The sequence below is a fragment of the Eumetopias jubatus genome, unplaced genomic scaffold (assembly GCF_037043125.1).
Source record: "Eumetopias jubatus isolate StellerSeaLion01/CBP00866 unplaced genomic scaffold, mEumJub1_p1.0 scaffold_5, whole genome shotgun sequence".
NCBI classification, from domain to species: Eukaryota; Metazoa; Chordata; class Mammalia; order Carnivora; family Otariidae; genus Eumetopias; species Eumetopias jubatus.
Genome location: NW_028274811.1, coordinates 117545231 through 117562603, shown reverse-complemented (window position 1 = coordinate 117562603; position 17373 = coordinate 117545231). Strand labels below are relative to the sequence as shown.

At 37.9% G+C, this 17373-nt stretch overlaps 1 protein-coding gene across 3 annotated transcripts in view; it reads left to right on the top strand.

Moving 5' to 3' along the window:
* The window catches only part of PARP8 (poly(ADP-ribose) polymerase family member 8), a 173076-nt gene that overhangs the window by 148112 nt on the left and 7591 nt on the right, over positions 1 to 17373 (top strand). For all 3 annotated transcript variants that reach the window (XM_028098057.2, XM_028098058.2, XM_088023513.1), the window contains 9 exons: positions 193 to 258; positions 2726 to 2793; positions 4752 to 4800; positions 5905 to 6017; positions 6256 to 6328; positions 7561 to 7630; positions 10526 to 10599; positions 11749 to 11818; positions 12668 to 12752. In XM_028098057.2, coding sequence (XP_027953858.1) covers positions 193 to 258; positions 2726 to 2793; positions 4752 to 4800; positions 5905 to 6017; positions 6256 to 6328; positions 7561 to 7630; positions 10526 to 10599; positions 11749 to 11818; positions 12668 to 12752 — 668 coding nt within the window. The remainder of the gene's footprint in view (positions 1 to 192; positions 259 to 2725; positions 2794 to 4751; positions 4801 to 5904; positions 6018 to 6255; positions 6329 to 7560; positions 7631 to 10525; positions 10600 to 11748; positions 11819 to 12667; positions 12753 to 17373) is intronic.

Sequence of the window (17373 nt, the reverse complement as noted above, 5' to 3'; positions counted from 1 at the left end):
CTCTAACTCAGTTATATATCCTACATCCTAGAATCATCTTATTAAGGCCTTCCCTTTTATGGACACAACCCAGTCACTGCTTTCAAATCGACTCTGATGGGAAATTCACATACAGGGAAAATATGTTTTTCCAGTAACACGTAGGCTTGCAAAGGCTTATAGTGAATACTATTTTTTTTTCCATTCAAACAGAAGAAGAACTATGATCGAGTAATGAAAGCACTGGATAGCATAACTTCTATTAGAGAAATGACACAAGTAAGTGTATCATCTTGTGGTCTTGTACAGTTCAGTTTTGCTTGAGTGAAATCATATTTTAAAAATGTCTGAGTACTGGCTATGTAGTGAACTGTAGATTTTTCTATTAGACGGGAGTATAATTAAAATATGTTAAAAATTAAAATTGTGTTGTACTAGGATGTTTTAATTAAATTACATCAGTGTATTGGTGGGCTACCACTTTGACTTTTGGAGGGTAATTGAATGATTATAATCCTAATGATTTCTGCAACAATTGGAGTGTGTGGTGGTGTGTCAGAATACCTTAAAGCAAAGGTTAAATCTGGTACCATTTGTCTGCCTAGACTGTCCATTTTAATTAATGGTAGTAATTTTAACACACTGTTTTAATGTCAAAATAAAAACAAATATTCTATCAAATAGAATCTCAAAACAACTTTGGAGGACACAAGCCTCCCCGAGAGTATGAGTTTATATTTTTAGCCATTTAGAGAGGCTTGGTGAGGTGTTTGGTGAGCAAAGATTGTGGCTTATTATGAAAGTCTAACGTATCACTGGGCTGTAGTCCGGCTCTTAGAAAAGCACATGCTATTGGATTTTTGAGGCCTTTCCACTGCCAAAGATTTGGAGAGAGGCTTAAAACTCATCATGATAAGTAGAAATTAATAATCCATAATTGACAACAATACACATTATGGGTTTGGTTTACATATGTATGGCCGTTTCGAGGCTTGCACTGCCATAGACACCCTGGAGGCTTATACCGAGTATTACCCTGGGTCATTTCTGTCTTTGGGGAGAGTATTGGATTCCTTCAGTCTTAAGGCCCACAAAGCTTCTCTGTCACTCCTCCCTTCACCCCTGCCATCACCCCTACTGTATTTGAAAATGTGCTCCCAGAGTACATTTTTACATTTCCAAATTTGAGTTTTGAGTCTTTTGACAGTTATTTATTCCATGTAGTCAAATATTCATCCACTTGTTCAACAAATAATGTGTCAGACAATGTTAAACGAAGAGATCCTTAATTCACAAGTTATATCATTTGCTTAAAAACCATCATCCTTGCTCGTTGTTTTTCTATGCCCATACTCTTCTCTATTACCTGAATTCCTCTGCAAACCAATATTATTATTTATATAAGGAAAAGAAAACAATGAAATACATTTCCACTTAGGGGGAAAAATGAACCTATTCCAATGGCTTACACAAAGTTAAGTAAATATTTTTTAGTTACCAAAGACTTTGGTGATAATAGGGTATTTATCGTACTATATACCCTAGACCCAGATCATTCTTGGATAAAAATAGCTACAAAATTCTGACTCTGGTATCAGCCCTCTGCCAAAATTTTCTCCCGTTATTCTGAGTCATGTGTAAGCTATTTTAATAGAAGGCAGTGGAGACGATTGAGTGTCAGCCTAGGAACTCAAGAGGCGTGTGTTGTATAATTTGCTCATCAATGATGTGGCCTGTGACCTTGGGCAAGTTGCTTAATTGCTTGACGCTTAGCTTCTTCACTGTCAAGATGGTAAATGGTGACACTGCACCCCCTTCCAGTCTGCACTCCACAGGGATGCTGCCAGGTTTTACTGCGTCAAATCCTTTACACCTCTCCAAATAAATATAACATTATACTGTCCTATTTTCTAGAAGGTACTGCTCTGTAGATAGACACAAATTATCACAGACAGATTTCCATTTGTTCTATGAAAAGGTTAATTGGGTAAATTCCACTAAATACTTTGAAAAGAAGGGCTCTTCTTATTTTGTCCAGTTTTCTCTGCACCTAAGTCAGTACCTTCAGATACGAGCGTGAGTAGTAGCTCTTACAAGTTTTGCTTTAATGTTAAAAGTTAAAAAGAGTCATCATCAAAAAGAGACAGCCCCTGACACTTGTTAAAGGTAGCGAGAGATTTAATTCGAGGACTGCAGCGGGGGAGAGAGACTTGCAGTGTGAGCGAGGTCACCTCCAAGGAAGATAGAAGTGACTGAGGTTTTTAAAGGGAGAGCAGAGAGGGAACAAAAGGGGGCTATGGAGAAGTAGAAATAGGGGGCTGTGGGGAAGCAGGAAATTACAGCAGGGGGATGAGTAGAGAATTACTGGAAGGCTAGCAGTGTGGGTGGGTACAAGGTAGGTACCTTTGTGGTTGGGCAGCATCACGTTTTCTTGAGCAGAGACTCAGCCAGGGGCCTGGGATCACCTTTAGACATGGCCTAGTGTGTGGGAGCCAGGCTAAAACTTGATGAAGCCTCTGGAGCAAAATGTTTGGGCAAGCCCATTGGGCCACATGGAAGTTCAGAGTTCATAGCACCTTGTGTGTTGGGGGGGAAATGAGGGTAATTGTTGCTGGGACCATGTCACGGCCACAGAGCTTCGGGTTTAACTAGATTAGACATACCTGTTCAACCTGATTTTCCATTTGCATGAGGGAAAAAGGAATTTTTAAGAAAAATCAAGAAGTATAATGACTTTTTTTTTCAGGCACCATATCTGGAAATCAAGAAGCAGATGGATAAACAAGACCCCCTTGCTCATCCCCTACTGCAATGGTACAAAATTTTAGTTTTCCTCTTCATGAAAACAGCATCATTTCCTGCTGCCTGCTTTAAGAGGGGGGTGGGAAATGCCTATTTTACAAGACCTGCATTGCTACAGTTCCGCAAGCCTATGAGGCCCGGTGATTTTACAGAGTCCTTAATGACTCTCACTTTAATTGAAACTTGTATATCACAAGGGGAAGAAAATGCTATCCTATGCACTACACAGATAGATGATGTATTTCACAGCAGTTTGTCTATAGTTTAAAAAAAAAAAATGTGAGGGCGCCTGGGTGGCTCAGTTGGTTAAGCGACTGCCTTCGGCTCAGGTCATGATCCTGGAGTCCCGGGATCGAGTCCCGCATCGGGCTCCCTGCTCAGCGAGGAGCCTGCTTCTCCCTCTAACCCTCCCCCCTCTCATGTACTCTCTCTCTCTCATTCTCACTCTCTCAAAATAAATAAATAAATCTTAAAAAAATAAAAAAATAAATTAAAAAAATGTGATTAGCTGGATAATATGGTGAAGCCGTTTGGGTTCATTTAATTTTCTAGTTAACTGAGGACTCAGTGACGAAACTCAGTTTCAAACATTTATTGAAAATCTTTCCAAAATGTCATGTATGGTTCACTTCCTTAACAAGAACAGTATAAATTTGATGAACTCTTTGTTTGATGGCTGCAGATGATGCTCTGTTCAGAGTGAGCCTGGTGAGGGGTATAGCTTGAGTCCGGCATAATCCTAGGAAGGCTGCCTGAGAATAGAAGAGCAGGTTGAGAACCCCACTCCTACCACACCTGCTTCAAAGCCTTTGCCTTCTGGTTTCTAACTTGCAAAATGAAAGCAATAGTATCCCTACTCCGCATACCGCTAAGGGTTTTATGCACATGTCTCTTTGAAATCACTGAAAACTTAAAAGACTATGGAATTCACCAAGATTATAAATGCAGTAATACAAATGTAAAGGTGATAAGAGATTGGTCTGAATGAGATTTAATCTAGCTACAACCAGGAAGTTTTTAAAAAATTATGGAAAGATGGGCGAAGGAGAAAGAATGATTCTGGTTACTTAACTCTCACTTAGGATTTTACAGTAAACGTTCAGTCTAATAAAACCTTAAAAATTAGATTTGGAAGTCTTCCTTCTTTGTATCTGTAATGCTCTATTATTAAAATTCTGTTTGAGTAGAATAACACAAGGTTTTCATTGTAATTTTTTACATTCTCACATGAAATCATATTCAAAATGAAGGTAAAAATCTCAAATATCTAATCCCCCCCCCACCGGTAGTCAACCTGATTGTTAACTTTTAATTATTTGTGATCATTTCCTTTAGCTTGTTAGTCACTCTTCTTTCAAGGAGAAGAAAATTTCCCAAAATGTTTCTTTAGAGTTTTCCCTAGTTATTATTTTCTGTTCTGAAAAACATAAAAATAGTTCTTTCAGATACCTGAATGTAATTTTTTTCAACCTCAGTGTCTAAATATGGTTAATAACAGTTTGTGTATATACCACTGTATATATATCAGCACAAGTGTCCTCAATATTTAAAAAAAAAAAAAAAAAGATCTTCACAGAAACTCATTCTTAATTAGACAATGTAGGGAAGAACCAAGGAAGCAGATGTATGAATCAGCTTTGCATCTAGGGGATCATCCTTTGAAAGTATGCTTGGAAATGTTCATTTTGCCGGTATCTGAGGTTGTAATTATTAAAAATCATTATCTCTTAGGTTTTAAGGAACTACTTCTTCGTTCTCAGATTAAAATATTATCTTTTTCATTCCATAAGCTCTTTAAATTGTTTCAGGAACCAAAGCAAAGTGATGTAATTAAGTAAAATGCTTACTCAATTTAGTTAATGTTACAACAAACATAAGTTCCGATCATTTACCAACTAAGGGGAAAAAAAAAAACGTCAAATATATTTGGCATATATTTGTGACTGATGGACTATTTTAATTAATTTCAGGGTTATTTCAAGTAATAGGTCACATATTGTGAAACTGCCAGTTAACAGGGTAAGTTGTTTTTTCACATATACATACAGAAATGGGAAGAGTCCTGACTGGTTGGGAGAAGTGACCCCTGTGATTTTTAGGCATCCTCTCCAGGAAATTGAAGTAATCTCAGGTTAGGCCGAACTCTTCAGTTTGAAATTACCGTATGTACACCAGCTCCGAGTTTTCTTCCCAAGAAAGCAAATTCAAATTCAGGCTGCTGCCCTGACCCTTTTAAGTACGTAGAAGGGTCAGTATGAAATATTTAGTCATTCCACAAGTGATAGGACGAATCTGGATATTGACCAGAAAAAGGTAATGTGCTTTTTAGCATTGTCAGTTTCTTGTCGGCACAGCCCTACTTTCCCATAGCGGAGAAGATATTGCCTTATCGGCTTAATACACTTACAAAATAAAGGAAGAAGCTAATGGACTCTGATTTCAGTTCTGATCGAAAACAAAGAAGAGCAGTATCCAAAATCTTAGCTCTCCTGTCTGTGAATCTCTAAACTGCGAGATTTCCTTTATTTTGTACTCCTATATAAGTATATTCCTAAGTGAAAGGGCAGCAATTAGAAAATTTTGTCAAGCAACTAATTCAAAAGATTGTTTTAATTTCTTTCCAAGAACAAAGGGGGAACTGTATTTGAATGTAGGCAATTTACAGTTTTATAAATGTATGCAAATAAAGCGTGATGATGATAATTTTTGCAATTTTAAAATCTTGAACTAACTTTTCTTTTCTCCTTAGCCAACTCAGATATTTCCCCAGTTGAATAACGAGTGTATACTTAGGGAATTCAATAATAAAAGCCTTAAAAAGAAACATAATTAAGAAGGCAGATCTGCTTGGACATGATTACAGAATGTATTCCAAAGCTAAATATAAATGACTTTGGATTGTCTGTCTCCTGTTCCTTTTCCATTAGCCTAAAGAATTACCCATCATATCAGCAACTCCATATGATTTATCATTTATGCAGGGTTTTTTTTTAATGTCCTGTTAATGTAAGTTAGTATGGCTTGAATCTCGATTAATTCTTAAACAAGTAAAATTTGCAATTGTCATCAGTCTGATTATATGTTAATTTTGACGTTTTCATTTGTCATTATTTTAAATGGCAGCAACTGAAGTTTATGCATACTCCACATCAATTCCTTCTTCTCAGCAGTCCACCAGCCAAAGAATCTAATTTTAGAGCTGCTAAAAAACTCTTCGGAAGCACCTTTGCATTTCAGTGAGTATGGCTTCATGTTGATGGGGGTATGTCTTCACCTCGATCTTCCAGAAATGTGTGGGGGAGGAAAACATTCTTTTAGTTGTTGGCTATTAGTCCTGAACAGTCCACTGCCTGATACTTGATTTGGAAATTCAAGACTTTCAGAAGGTACATGACTGATTATATTGTGGCCACTTTAGAATCTAGATTATTAATGTTTGGTTTTACTTTGTCCTTCCCCTCCTCTGTGCTTTAGTGGCTCACACATTGAAAACTGGCACTCTATCCTGAGGAATGGTCTGGTTGTTGCTTCTAATACTAGACTGCAGGTAAAATTTCTGAATGCTTTAACAAGACCATATATTCTTTAGTGTTAGAGTTCAGTAAGCAATCCTGGTGCTTTTTTATTACGTGAAAAAGGGGAAGCAAGTGGGCTTTAAAAATTACATAGAATTTCTAAAAGGTGTAAGTAATGTTCATAAAATAACTGAAGCAGAATTGACCAGTACACCATATAGGGATGAAAAGAAAAAGAAATTGAATTCCCTATGAGAAAACAGTAAAATCACTTTGAACTTCAGTAGAAGAAAATTAATCATGCAGAAAGTAAAACCATACAAGCATTCTGTCTGCTAATTCAACACAAGATTTCTTGAGCACTGCCCCAATGTGGATACTTTAGGATAAGGAAAGGTAAAGCTAAGAATCAGCAAGAGGGAGATTGGACACCAAAGAGCCATCTGCTACCTGTTTCACGGTCTCCGTGGCAACACTGTAAGTTAGCAGGGTATCATGGATATAGGGCTCATCTTTATTTATGCCTGTCACCTCCAACACCCCACTTCACTCTCATTCAGCTAATTTTCACCTGACAATGGAAAGAGGTCAGAAAATGAGATGCTCAATCCCGTCACGTGTGCTGGATCTCACACTCCCGATGACAGTTGAGATGATACAGTTAAATGTAAATGTCCATAAACACACACTTACTGAATTAGTATTCAGTTCATACTAAATAGGGTACAGGGGCCTAGAACGTGGAAATAATGAGAGAGAATTTTAATTGTTCTGAGTAGTTTCTTAGACCAGTTGAAGAGTTTCTGCTAATGAAACTTAACCTAAAAGTTTGGAGAAGATAGGAATGGGATGACAGTGTTGCATAATGAAAATCTAAATAGGCTACTTTGTTGATACACTAGCATGTGCGTCCTCATCAAAACTTGTCGTGTATAATTCAGCCTGTTCTATTTTCAATATTTTGGAGTCATTAACATAAAAACCTATTATAGTACTTGATAATAAGTGACTGTCTTTGTCATAGGTCGGGTGGAAAACCTTTATCAAGGATTTTTTCTCTGACTATCACTTTTCATGTATCAACTCACTGAATGTTAAAGACAAGGATGATAATAGTACTATTTTCACATTAGACTTTAGGAAAGACCTTATCGTTTTCTAAGAGTTAATCCTCCCAATATGAGACTGATTCCTTTCTTTTGTAAAATATTAACCTTTGAAACCATTGACTATCTACTTTCTCTCCCACCTGTTCCCCTTTTAGCTCCACGGTGCAATGTATGGGAGTGGAATCTATCTTAGTCCAATGTCAAGCATATCTTTTGGTTACTCAGGTAAGCTTGTGTTTCATTTCTAACCTCAAGTGTGTGAGGTTTTGATTTTTTTATTGTATATCAGGTGACTGAAGCTTATTTGATATATTTGCATTTAATTCATTTGATTCATGTCAGAAGTGAAAACAAAGCTCACATGTCAGGATGAATTTGTAATACTTACTGTAGTATATAAAGTGGAATATGTGGTTTTTTTCAATTCCAAAACTAATTTACACTTTTTTCAGTAGTTTCTACATTTATTCCCTCCACAAGTAACTATTGCGAATGTAGTATTTGCAAAGCATTCTGTAGAACACTGACTATTCATCTGTAGCAATTCACTATCCTGGGATGTAACTCTGTATCATGCCAACTTCTTATCTTTGGATTATTATATATCATATAAAGACATTTTGAACAGTATGGAGAATTTAGGATTAGAAAAACACCCTCAAAATCAACCTACTTATTGACATCTTCTTGTTTGGTGAAATTGTATGAAAAAATTATTTTGGAAAAAATTGAAAGCATGTGCTGGAGAGGTAAATTCAAAATATGGAAAGAAAGATCACGAAATTATTAGCATTCCTTATCCTCAGGTGGTGGAATATGGGGTGATTTCTTTGCACTTTTAAATTTGGGGGAATATGTTACAATGATTGGTGTGCTTTTTTTTTTCTTAGAGCAATAATGTATTTAAACATAAAGTAATTATGTTCACTTTTATAAAGAAATTGAAAAAAAAAAAAAGGAAATTGAAACTACATAGAACTGTGTAAAGTAACAAGTGAAATTTTTTCTCCTTTCCCCCAACCTCGGTGTTCTCTGTATTTCCGTTCAGACTTGTAAAGTTTTTATATTCATATACCTGCATATATAGTTGGTTTTGCTTGTGTGCTCATGTTATGGGCAATTATATAACTATATTACACAGCTTCAGGAGATGTCTTTCAGGTGGTACCTGGTTAGTAAGTCTTAAGATGCTCTATTATAGAAAAGGATATCTTGAGAGGTCTAATCACCAGGTAAATGTTAACCAGGCCCATCTAATTGCTTTGCTCTTTCAACCACAGCAAGTTGTTTCTCAGGGTTCCACCCCAACCTTTTCCAGGACACATGCCCTAAGAGCACCAGGTGGAATTTGTAGGCCTTTTTTGACCCAGCCTCAGAAGTCACATGGTGGCACTTCCCACATATGCTTTGGGTCAGAGCAGTCACAAAGCCCCTGCATTTTTCAGGGGTGGGTAATTAGACTCAGTCCCCAAAGGAAAGAGTGGCAAAGTCACATTGTAGAAAAGCCTATGGCTTGAGAAATATTGTTGCAACGATCTTTGAAATACAATATGCCAAAATAACACTAAGAAAATAAACACCAGGGATGCCTGGGTGGCTGAGTTGGTTAAGCATCTGCCTTCGGCTTGAGTCATGATCCCAGGGTCCTGGGATCGAGCCCTGCATTGGGCTCCCTACTCAGTGGGGGGAGCTTGCTTCTCCCTCTGCCTCTTCCCCCTGCTTGTGCTCTCTCTCTCTCTCTCTGACAAATAAATATATAAAATCTTAAAAAAAAGGAAAAGAAACTCCAGGAAGAATAAGATAATATAGGAAATAGAATAATATAATTCAAAGGAGAAAACAAATTAAAACCAGCATAAATCAGATTCTAAATCTCATTAAAACGTAACGCAATAAAAAACTAAAATAAAACCAGTTTAAGAAAATACATCCTCAGCACCAATAAGGAAAAACATACCAAGTCATCAAGTACTGTGAAGTAGCTTCGTAGTTGGCTTTCAGGCTGCAAGGGTACAGGGTGGAGAGCAGCACAGCCTCTCTGAGGATAACAGCCTTTGCCTTCTCCCAGAGGCGCACGTCTGAAACCCTTGGCTTTGTACCTCAGCCTGACCTTCTCCACCTCTGCCCCTTTGGGGGATATGTTTCTGACTTGGAAAGAGTTACATCCACACCATTTGCAATTCATTCATTCTCACCAAGCCTTTATTGAAACAGCAACCACAACAAAAAATCAACATACTTCTCCATTTCTGGACAGTAGATGGGCATTTCCAAATAAAGTATAGAAAAATTATCTATTCTAAAACAGACATGAATCTTAGTTCTGTTTTGTCTAAAATCTGTCACAGTAAAAAGTCATGGCATTAACAGAGTAAGCTCAAACTTGTGAGTATCACAGACAAAAGAACTTGCATAAATGTTCTTTATTAGACGATATAGTAAATTCTACACAGAATTAAATACAGATCAACAACTCATGAATTTAAATTTCAGTATAAATGTATTTTTCTGACCTTGTTCATGTTTCCCGCTCCTTACCTTCTGCTTCTGCTAACCGGATGGTAAGGATGAAAGTTTAAGCTCTACCAGCCTTTTAAAACCAAGTTTTAAGAATTTTCTGAATCTATCAGTTTTATGCAAGAGAATTTCCTTTTTTTTTTTAAAGATTCTATTTATTTATTTATTTGTCAGGGAGAGACAGAGAGAGAGATTGAAAGAGAGCACAAGCAGGGGGAGTGGCAGAGGGAGAAGCAGGCCCCCTGCGGGGCAGGGAGCCCAATGCGGGACTCGATCCCAGGATTCTGGGATCATGACCCGAGCCGAAGGCAAACGCTTAACTGACTGAGCCACCCAGGTGTCCCGCAAGAGAATTTCTTATCCTGTCTTCAGTACGGAGAAAACCAAACTGGCTTGTGTATACTCTGACACCCTCGGGACTTCCCCAAACCCACTGACTTCCCAGGGCACAGCAGCTGCTCCTTCCAGAGCCCACTGTGGCCGTCCGTGGCCCGAGGCAGTGAGGTCTTCGCCTCCGGTGGAACTTTGCAGTGCCCATGGATCGTATTTGAGGGGTGCCACCCAGTTTTGTCCCTCAATTATGATTTTGCTGGTGTTTTTCAGGGATGAACAAGAAGCAGAAGGTGACAGCCAAAGATGAGCCGGCGTCCAGCAGTAAAAGCAACAGTGCATCACAGGTGTTGTAGTGACTCGAGTGGCTAATGGGATGAGTGGGCTCGGGCTTCCTTAGCCAGCAGGGCTTCAATAAGCACTCAGGCGTTTTAAGTCTGCAGAATTATTTTAAGTGGCCATTACTCACAAAGGTGTAAAACTGACCCTAAAATGCAATAATCGAAACGCCTTTATTCAGTCAATATTCAGCAAGTCTTTATTAAGCTCCTACTGTAATGTTAGAGATTCCTGGGCAGTGGGTTCTAGTGACAAATCAAAAACAGAACCAAACACAATAGAGAATTCCTTGGGGAGGCTCCATTCTATTGAGTGGCTATGGATAAATGAAATGTATATTTAGAGGGAAAGGATGCCAGATGGTAGAGAAAAATGGAGAAAAGTCAGGGGAAAGGGCTGTTGAGTACTGTGGGCTGGAAGGTGGGACCAGAATGAGCCTAGCCTGGGGTGGCCGGGAAAGGATACTCCATCTGAGGTTATTTTGCAGAGACCTATAGGCAGTGAACGCATGAGCCATATGGGAGAAAGAACATTCCAGGCAGAGAAAAGACCAAGCACAGATCCCTTGTTGTTTCAGTGGAAACAACCATTCTGGACAAATGAGAAATCTACTTAATGAGTAATGTGATTTTTAAACAACAGGGGGGAAAAAGTATAGCTGACCTAATATCTAAAAACAAAAACAAAACTACAGATTTTCTCCATGAGATTTTCTTGTAACCTCTGTAGCTTAGTTAATGGTGCTGTAAAAGTGAGTTGGTTTTGGGTAAGTTAGATGATCTGGAATAACTGATTGTAATGTTTGAAAAGATCATGCAATTTTAATTTTGTTTCCCTTGAAATGAGGATGCCAGCCTTCCAGTAAAAATAAATTTGAGTTCTAATTCTATGATGTGAGGCTGTTAAACTTTAATTGAGCGTTTTTAGTTCACTTATCTTGAGAGTGATTTAATAATGGTTATGTACAGAAATTAAATGAGACAACAAGTATAGCTTGACATTAAAGAATTCAAGAATATTACTGCTAGTCTAGATAGGCTTTTTTTTTTTTTAATCTGGAGCTATCTTAGTGGTTATTATTTTTTAATGATGATGAATTCTCACTTGAGCAACTGCCCTATTTTCAACTCTGATTTTTAAATTCTTTTGGAATTTAGTCACAGAAAAAAGGACAGCAGTCCCAATTCCTGCAAAGCCGTAACTTAAAATGCATAGCCTTATGTGAAGGTAAGTTGAAAATTTTACAAACCTCATAGCGTTAATTCTCTATGTTATCTGTGTTTAAGAATTTTACTACAATTCCAGAATGCTCAACATGGGTTAGTGAAAGCATTATTCCTTGTGACCTTCTCTAAGGGCACAGATGGAAAATAGGTAAAATAGAGATCGTAAAGGTGAAAAACAAAGAACTGGCAAGAATTCAGACAGTGCTGTATTTTATCCTTGGCAGATACCTCAGAATGGTAATTATATTTTTCTGATCAAGTATTGCAAATCTCTTGTGAATATGCCGCCTTCCTCTTTAAGTTGGTTTTTGAATGTATAATACCATGAAAAATGTGAAAGGTGAACCAAGCACTAAGGAGAGAACCCAACAGGTCTTTCTGCTTCTACACCGAAATTATTCCTTTATTCTGAACTTGAAGTAGACAGACTGATAGGTGATTTGCAAGATCATATGCTTTTCTTTGTTCTTTCTATATAAAATCTGACCTTGACTAAAAAAGCTGGTGCTAGGAGTTTCAGTAGCCACCGTTAACTGCCTTTTAAGTCTTCACCCCTTAATATTTAATATAGGACACGAAGTTGCTTTTTATCTACATAGTCTCCAAGTCAGGACTATTTGTTTTTGATAATATACAAGTGATTCCCTTCCTGTTGTTACACTGATGGTGTTTAAAACATAAAATTGTCACATGACATTTTATTGTTTTTACTTACACTTTTGATAGCTTATAAGGTTAAACATTTTTCATGTGTTAGTTTGTGCATCTTCTTTTTGCTTTTAGATTTCTAAGAGGAGGGATATAATAACTTAGAATAAAGTTGTTCTTTAATTTTATCTTCCACTTACAGTGATCACCTCACCTGACCTGCACAAACATGGAGAGATATGGGTCGTCCCAAATACTGATCATGTCTGCACACGATTTTTTTTTGTGTAAGTGTGAAGGTTCAAATTTGCATGTTACTGTCTTCTCCATGAATGAAATAGTAGTGACTACATTATTATTTGGTCACTTTAGCTGCCAATAGGTAACAGACAGGTGGTTTCTCATGTGAATGTTTCTGTTTTATTTTAATGAGCTGTAAAAAACAGAATGATATTTAAATGCTGTTAACTTAGAAGAAATGAAGAAAAACATCTGTCTCTTTAACGATTTGTGTGTGCATATATATATGCATGTGTATATATGTGTAGATAGACATACACATGCAGATAGATGTAACATATATATACACACATGTACACATACACATATATCTTTAGTTATTTATTTAAGGATTTAAAAAATATTATAACTAGGAATGAAGAAGACAATGAGAATGTCCTGTCCCTATAAGAGTTTGATGATCTGGGGCGCCTGGGTGGCTCAGTCATTAAGCGTCTGCCTTTGGCTTAGGTCATGTTCCCAGGGTCCTGGGATCGAGCCCTGCATCGGGCTCCCTGCTCAGTGGGGAGTCTGCTTCTCCCTCTCCCTCTGCCCTCCACGACCTCCCCCTCCCCCCCCGCCAAGTGCACTCTCTCTCCCTCTCAAATAAAATAAAATATTAGAAAAAAAGTTGATGATCTGCATTTCATATAACATAGGCTGGCAGTGCAGGACATATTGTTGTGGATTTTTTGACACAGCTGTATCATAAGAGCTGCATGAAAATATAATTGCATTATTTTTCATATCTAAGTAAATAATGTGTGCAGTAGACCTGTCTGATTTTCACCCACCCTTGCTTGACTCCCAACCCTTTCCCTGCCTATTTCTTCCTCATCCATGGTCCTACCCCAGGAAGGACCTCAGGGAAGAATGGAGTATGGTTGTTTTGTACTTTTACGTTGTCTTCTAAAGAGAAGATGGAAAAAAAGCACTGGCTTGTTTTATAAGCCATGTCAAAATGACTGCGTCAAGACTGCTTCAACATACAGTGTTTTCTACAGTGTGCTGTGCCTGCAGCATTTGATCCGTTAGCTTATTGGCAAACTGTTCACAATGTAAATTTTTACTGTCTGGTTTTCTTTGGGAGAGTATGAAAACTGTGACTTTCTTAGGATACTGATTTATGTATTATGCATTTATGTATCTTCTGTATTTTTGATACATATTAATACATACATTACATATTGTGACACATACACGTATCTGTAGATTTCTTTCTTCATGGCCAGGCAGCCATGAGTATGGTAGACAGAGCCTGCTTTGCTTAAGACAGTTTGTGTCCAGGCTCACCAGTTAGGTGACCCTAGCCACGTTGCATGACCTCTCTGAGCTTCATCAGTAGATACAATAAAGCATCATCAGTAGATACAGTAGCACGCTGTGTCTGCCTTACCAGGCAGAATCCCAACAGGAAACCTGTGGTCCATGAGAAATATCATAATTTCTATCACCCACAAGTAGATTGCTTAAAAAGGTGTGGTTCATAGGGGCACCATGGTCTACCGTAGTAACCCGGACCTAGCAGCACCAGTGGTGTTCTGCATCCTCAGGGCCAAGAGGACAAGAAACAGTTCCCAGAACCCAGTAGGAGAACCCTTACTATTTCAGCAGCTTTGAAAGGAGCTCGAGCCTTCAGTAGCTCGCCCGACGTGACCTTAATGGGCCTGGACCCAGGGGAAACCTGGACTTTACCCCCCTGCCGTTGGTCCTGCTGGGACTCGCCATTGGTCCTGCTGGGACTCGCCATTGGTCAAGCCCTGCCAGAAAGTAGAGGGCAAGTGAGCTTATTGATAGAGTCCGTACAGGTCAACCTCCTGGGTCAGAATGCAAGGTAGAGAAGGATGCCACATGGACCTGAAGGTTCCTAGGGAGGCTGTCTGCATGCGATTTTAAGATTCTTATGAGGACAAAGTTAGCACAGTGCAGGGTCTTCATTGAAAGGCACTCACTAGGAATGCCTGGGTGGCTCAGCTGATTGGATGTCTGCCTTCAGCTCAGGTCATGATCCCAGGGTCCTGGGATCGAGCCCCGCATTGGGCTCCCTGCTCCGTGGGAAGTCTGCTTCTCCCTCTCCCTCCATGCGCTCATGCTCTCTCTCAAATAAAGAAATAAAAGCCTTTAAAAAAGGGAGGGGCACTCATTAAAATTTCCCCCTCTTCTTTCTTGACCATCATGACTCTTATCCATTGTTAGAAGATTGGCCTTCCAAAAGACACATCTAATCGCAAAGTTATCTGATTGAGTGACCTTACGATTTAGGTGGAAATTAACTCCAAAATCCTTTCCTTAGCCTGATGTTAATGTTAATTTACTTCTCTTATTATCTTGCTAAAGTTCAAATTTATTAAGCTAAATAAACAACTTTAGGCAGTAGGCATTCTAATCTTATTTCTTTGAAATTTTACATAAAGTATATGTCAAATAAATCTGTAGGGATGTATGTGTTGTGTGTGTGTGTCTGGAGAGAGAGATTTCTGTATTTATTAGAAGAAAAAAAATGAGGAAAGACCATCTGAAGAAAAGAGAATAAGATTCTTCCAGTATACTTAGATACTTTCCAAATAGTGTAAAGAAAAAAAAAACTATTAAGATAATGATTTTCATTTCTTTATAAATACAGATGAGATTTCATCCTTTTTCTCTGCACCCTCAGGAGAGAAGAGACTAATTAAGGAAAATTGATAAGATTCAAACACATCAGAAGGAGAGTCCATTCACTAATTAATGTACATTCTAATTACAACCATCAGCTTCTTTATAAAAGATATAATCACAGAGTTCTATGAGTGATGTGCCTCCCCAGTAAGTGGTAACATCTAGGAAAAGATAAATTGGTGAGAAAGAAGTGAGTTATCACAAATAGACTGTTATCAGACAGAAAATCGTATTTTCTTGTTCTCATTTTGTTCCAATTTTTTTAAATTAACATTACCTAATTGCTTCTGTTAGAAGTTTGGCCTGATGACTAGGATATAAATTACTGTGGCTTCCTTTTTAAATCTATTATTAAGTGAAACTATGAAAAATCAAAATAATTTCCGTGCTAATCTGATTTCTAGAATGGTGATAATAAAACAGGTGTTTAATTATCCTAACCATACTCTTTCCAGCAAGTAAACAACAACACAGAATGAGAAAAGAACTGGGGGGATATTTTAGGGAACAGTACTGTATCAAAAAAAAATTTGAAAGTAAAATTTAAAGGAAGATATCACTTAGAAAAAAAAGAATAAATTTGAAAACTTTTATTGGATAATTTCGAAATGAATAAACTTAAATTCTGATGCTTCTGGCAAAACATAACAATTCAGATGTTATAAACAGATTCTAGCCAATTTTAGGGATTGTTGAGAAAATTTGATTTCATTAGTGGCCTTGAGACACATGTAGAAATAAGGCAACAGGTTTTAAAAAGGGCAAGAAGCTGGGCTTAAGCAGGAGGTGCAAAAAGCAAATGGACATATTGTGCTCTAGTCACAGTCAACAAAAATGTTTATTTCACAGCGAATGGGGAGTTTTAGAGCAAGAGAGGAGACTTACTATTGGCTGTTTTCCATGAATAGGATTAAAGAATAAAATCAAAGAGAAGGTAGTTGATAATTTGGCAAGTTAACAGAGTAGGTGTGTCTTGTGTCATGAGCTACCCCCAGGCTACCCACCCTCCCCACCTTCCCCACCCCCCCAGCCCCCAACCCCGGCACCCCCGCCATAGTGAAAACTGTTAGAGCTAAGAGTATATGCCTTCCCCTTCAACTCTCTGGGACCAAGGGAAGGCTAAGAACTGCTAGGTTTGCGTATCTTGCTTATTTGATGTTACAACCTACCTGTTTAATCTTCAGTGTTTCATTGATTTAGAGCAGGCAGGTCTGCAAAATCAGTTTCCATATTTTGTCTATTAGATAAATTTAAGGTATACAGCCCCTCCTATTTTTCAAGACCTACCAATAAGATCAGAAACTTAAAAACAGGAAGGACCAAATCAGACAAATCAGCAGAAAAGAGATGGGATATTTTCAGGTTCTTGAGTCCGGCAGATCTCAGTGCTAAATAAGTTTCAGGAATTCTTATCCAAAATCTATTTTTTAAGGTTCAGCTCAAACACCACTTCTTTCAGGAAGCTCCTAATCAAAAATAATCTCTCTTCCTGGTGTTCTGCAGCTCACACTGCAGAACTTCGATTTAAAATTTAGTTTTTTCTTGTATCGGACTTTTCCATGAGGCTGTCAAGTCCGAAAGGGCTGACTCCTACTTTTGCTTTTCATTTACTATCCTGATGCCCTTCAGCGCCTCCCCTGGTACCGGATGCATGGCTGCTTATCGGTACATTTTTAATGAATGAACAAAGACAAAGCTAACTGGATAATATTTTGGATTATGTATGGTTTTTATTTTTGGTAAAAGTTTGAAATCTAAAGAGACGGATACAAGAAAAACGTGTAAAATAAGAACTGTATAATGGCCATTCAGTGAAAAGAAAGGTAACTTTCATCATGATTTTGCAAAAACAAACAAACAAAAAACAAACCAGTGTTTGAATGGGAACATAGTGAGGAGACAGACAAGTTATTTATGAAGTTGGAAGACAAGCCATTCAGTCATGGCTCAATGAAGCTGTGTGACATCAAG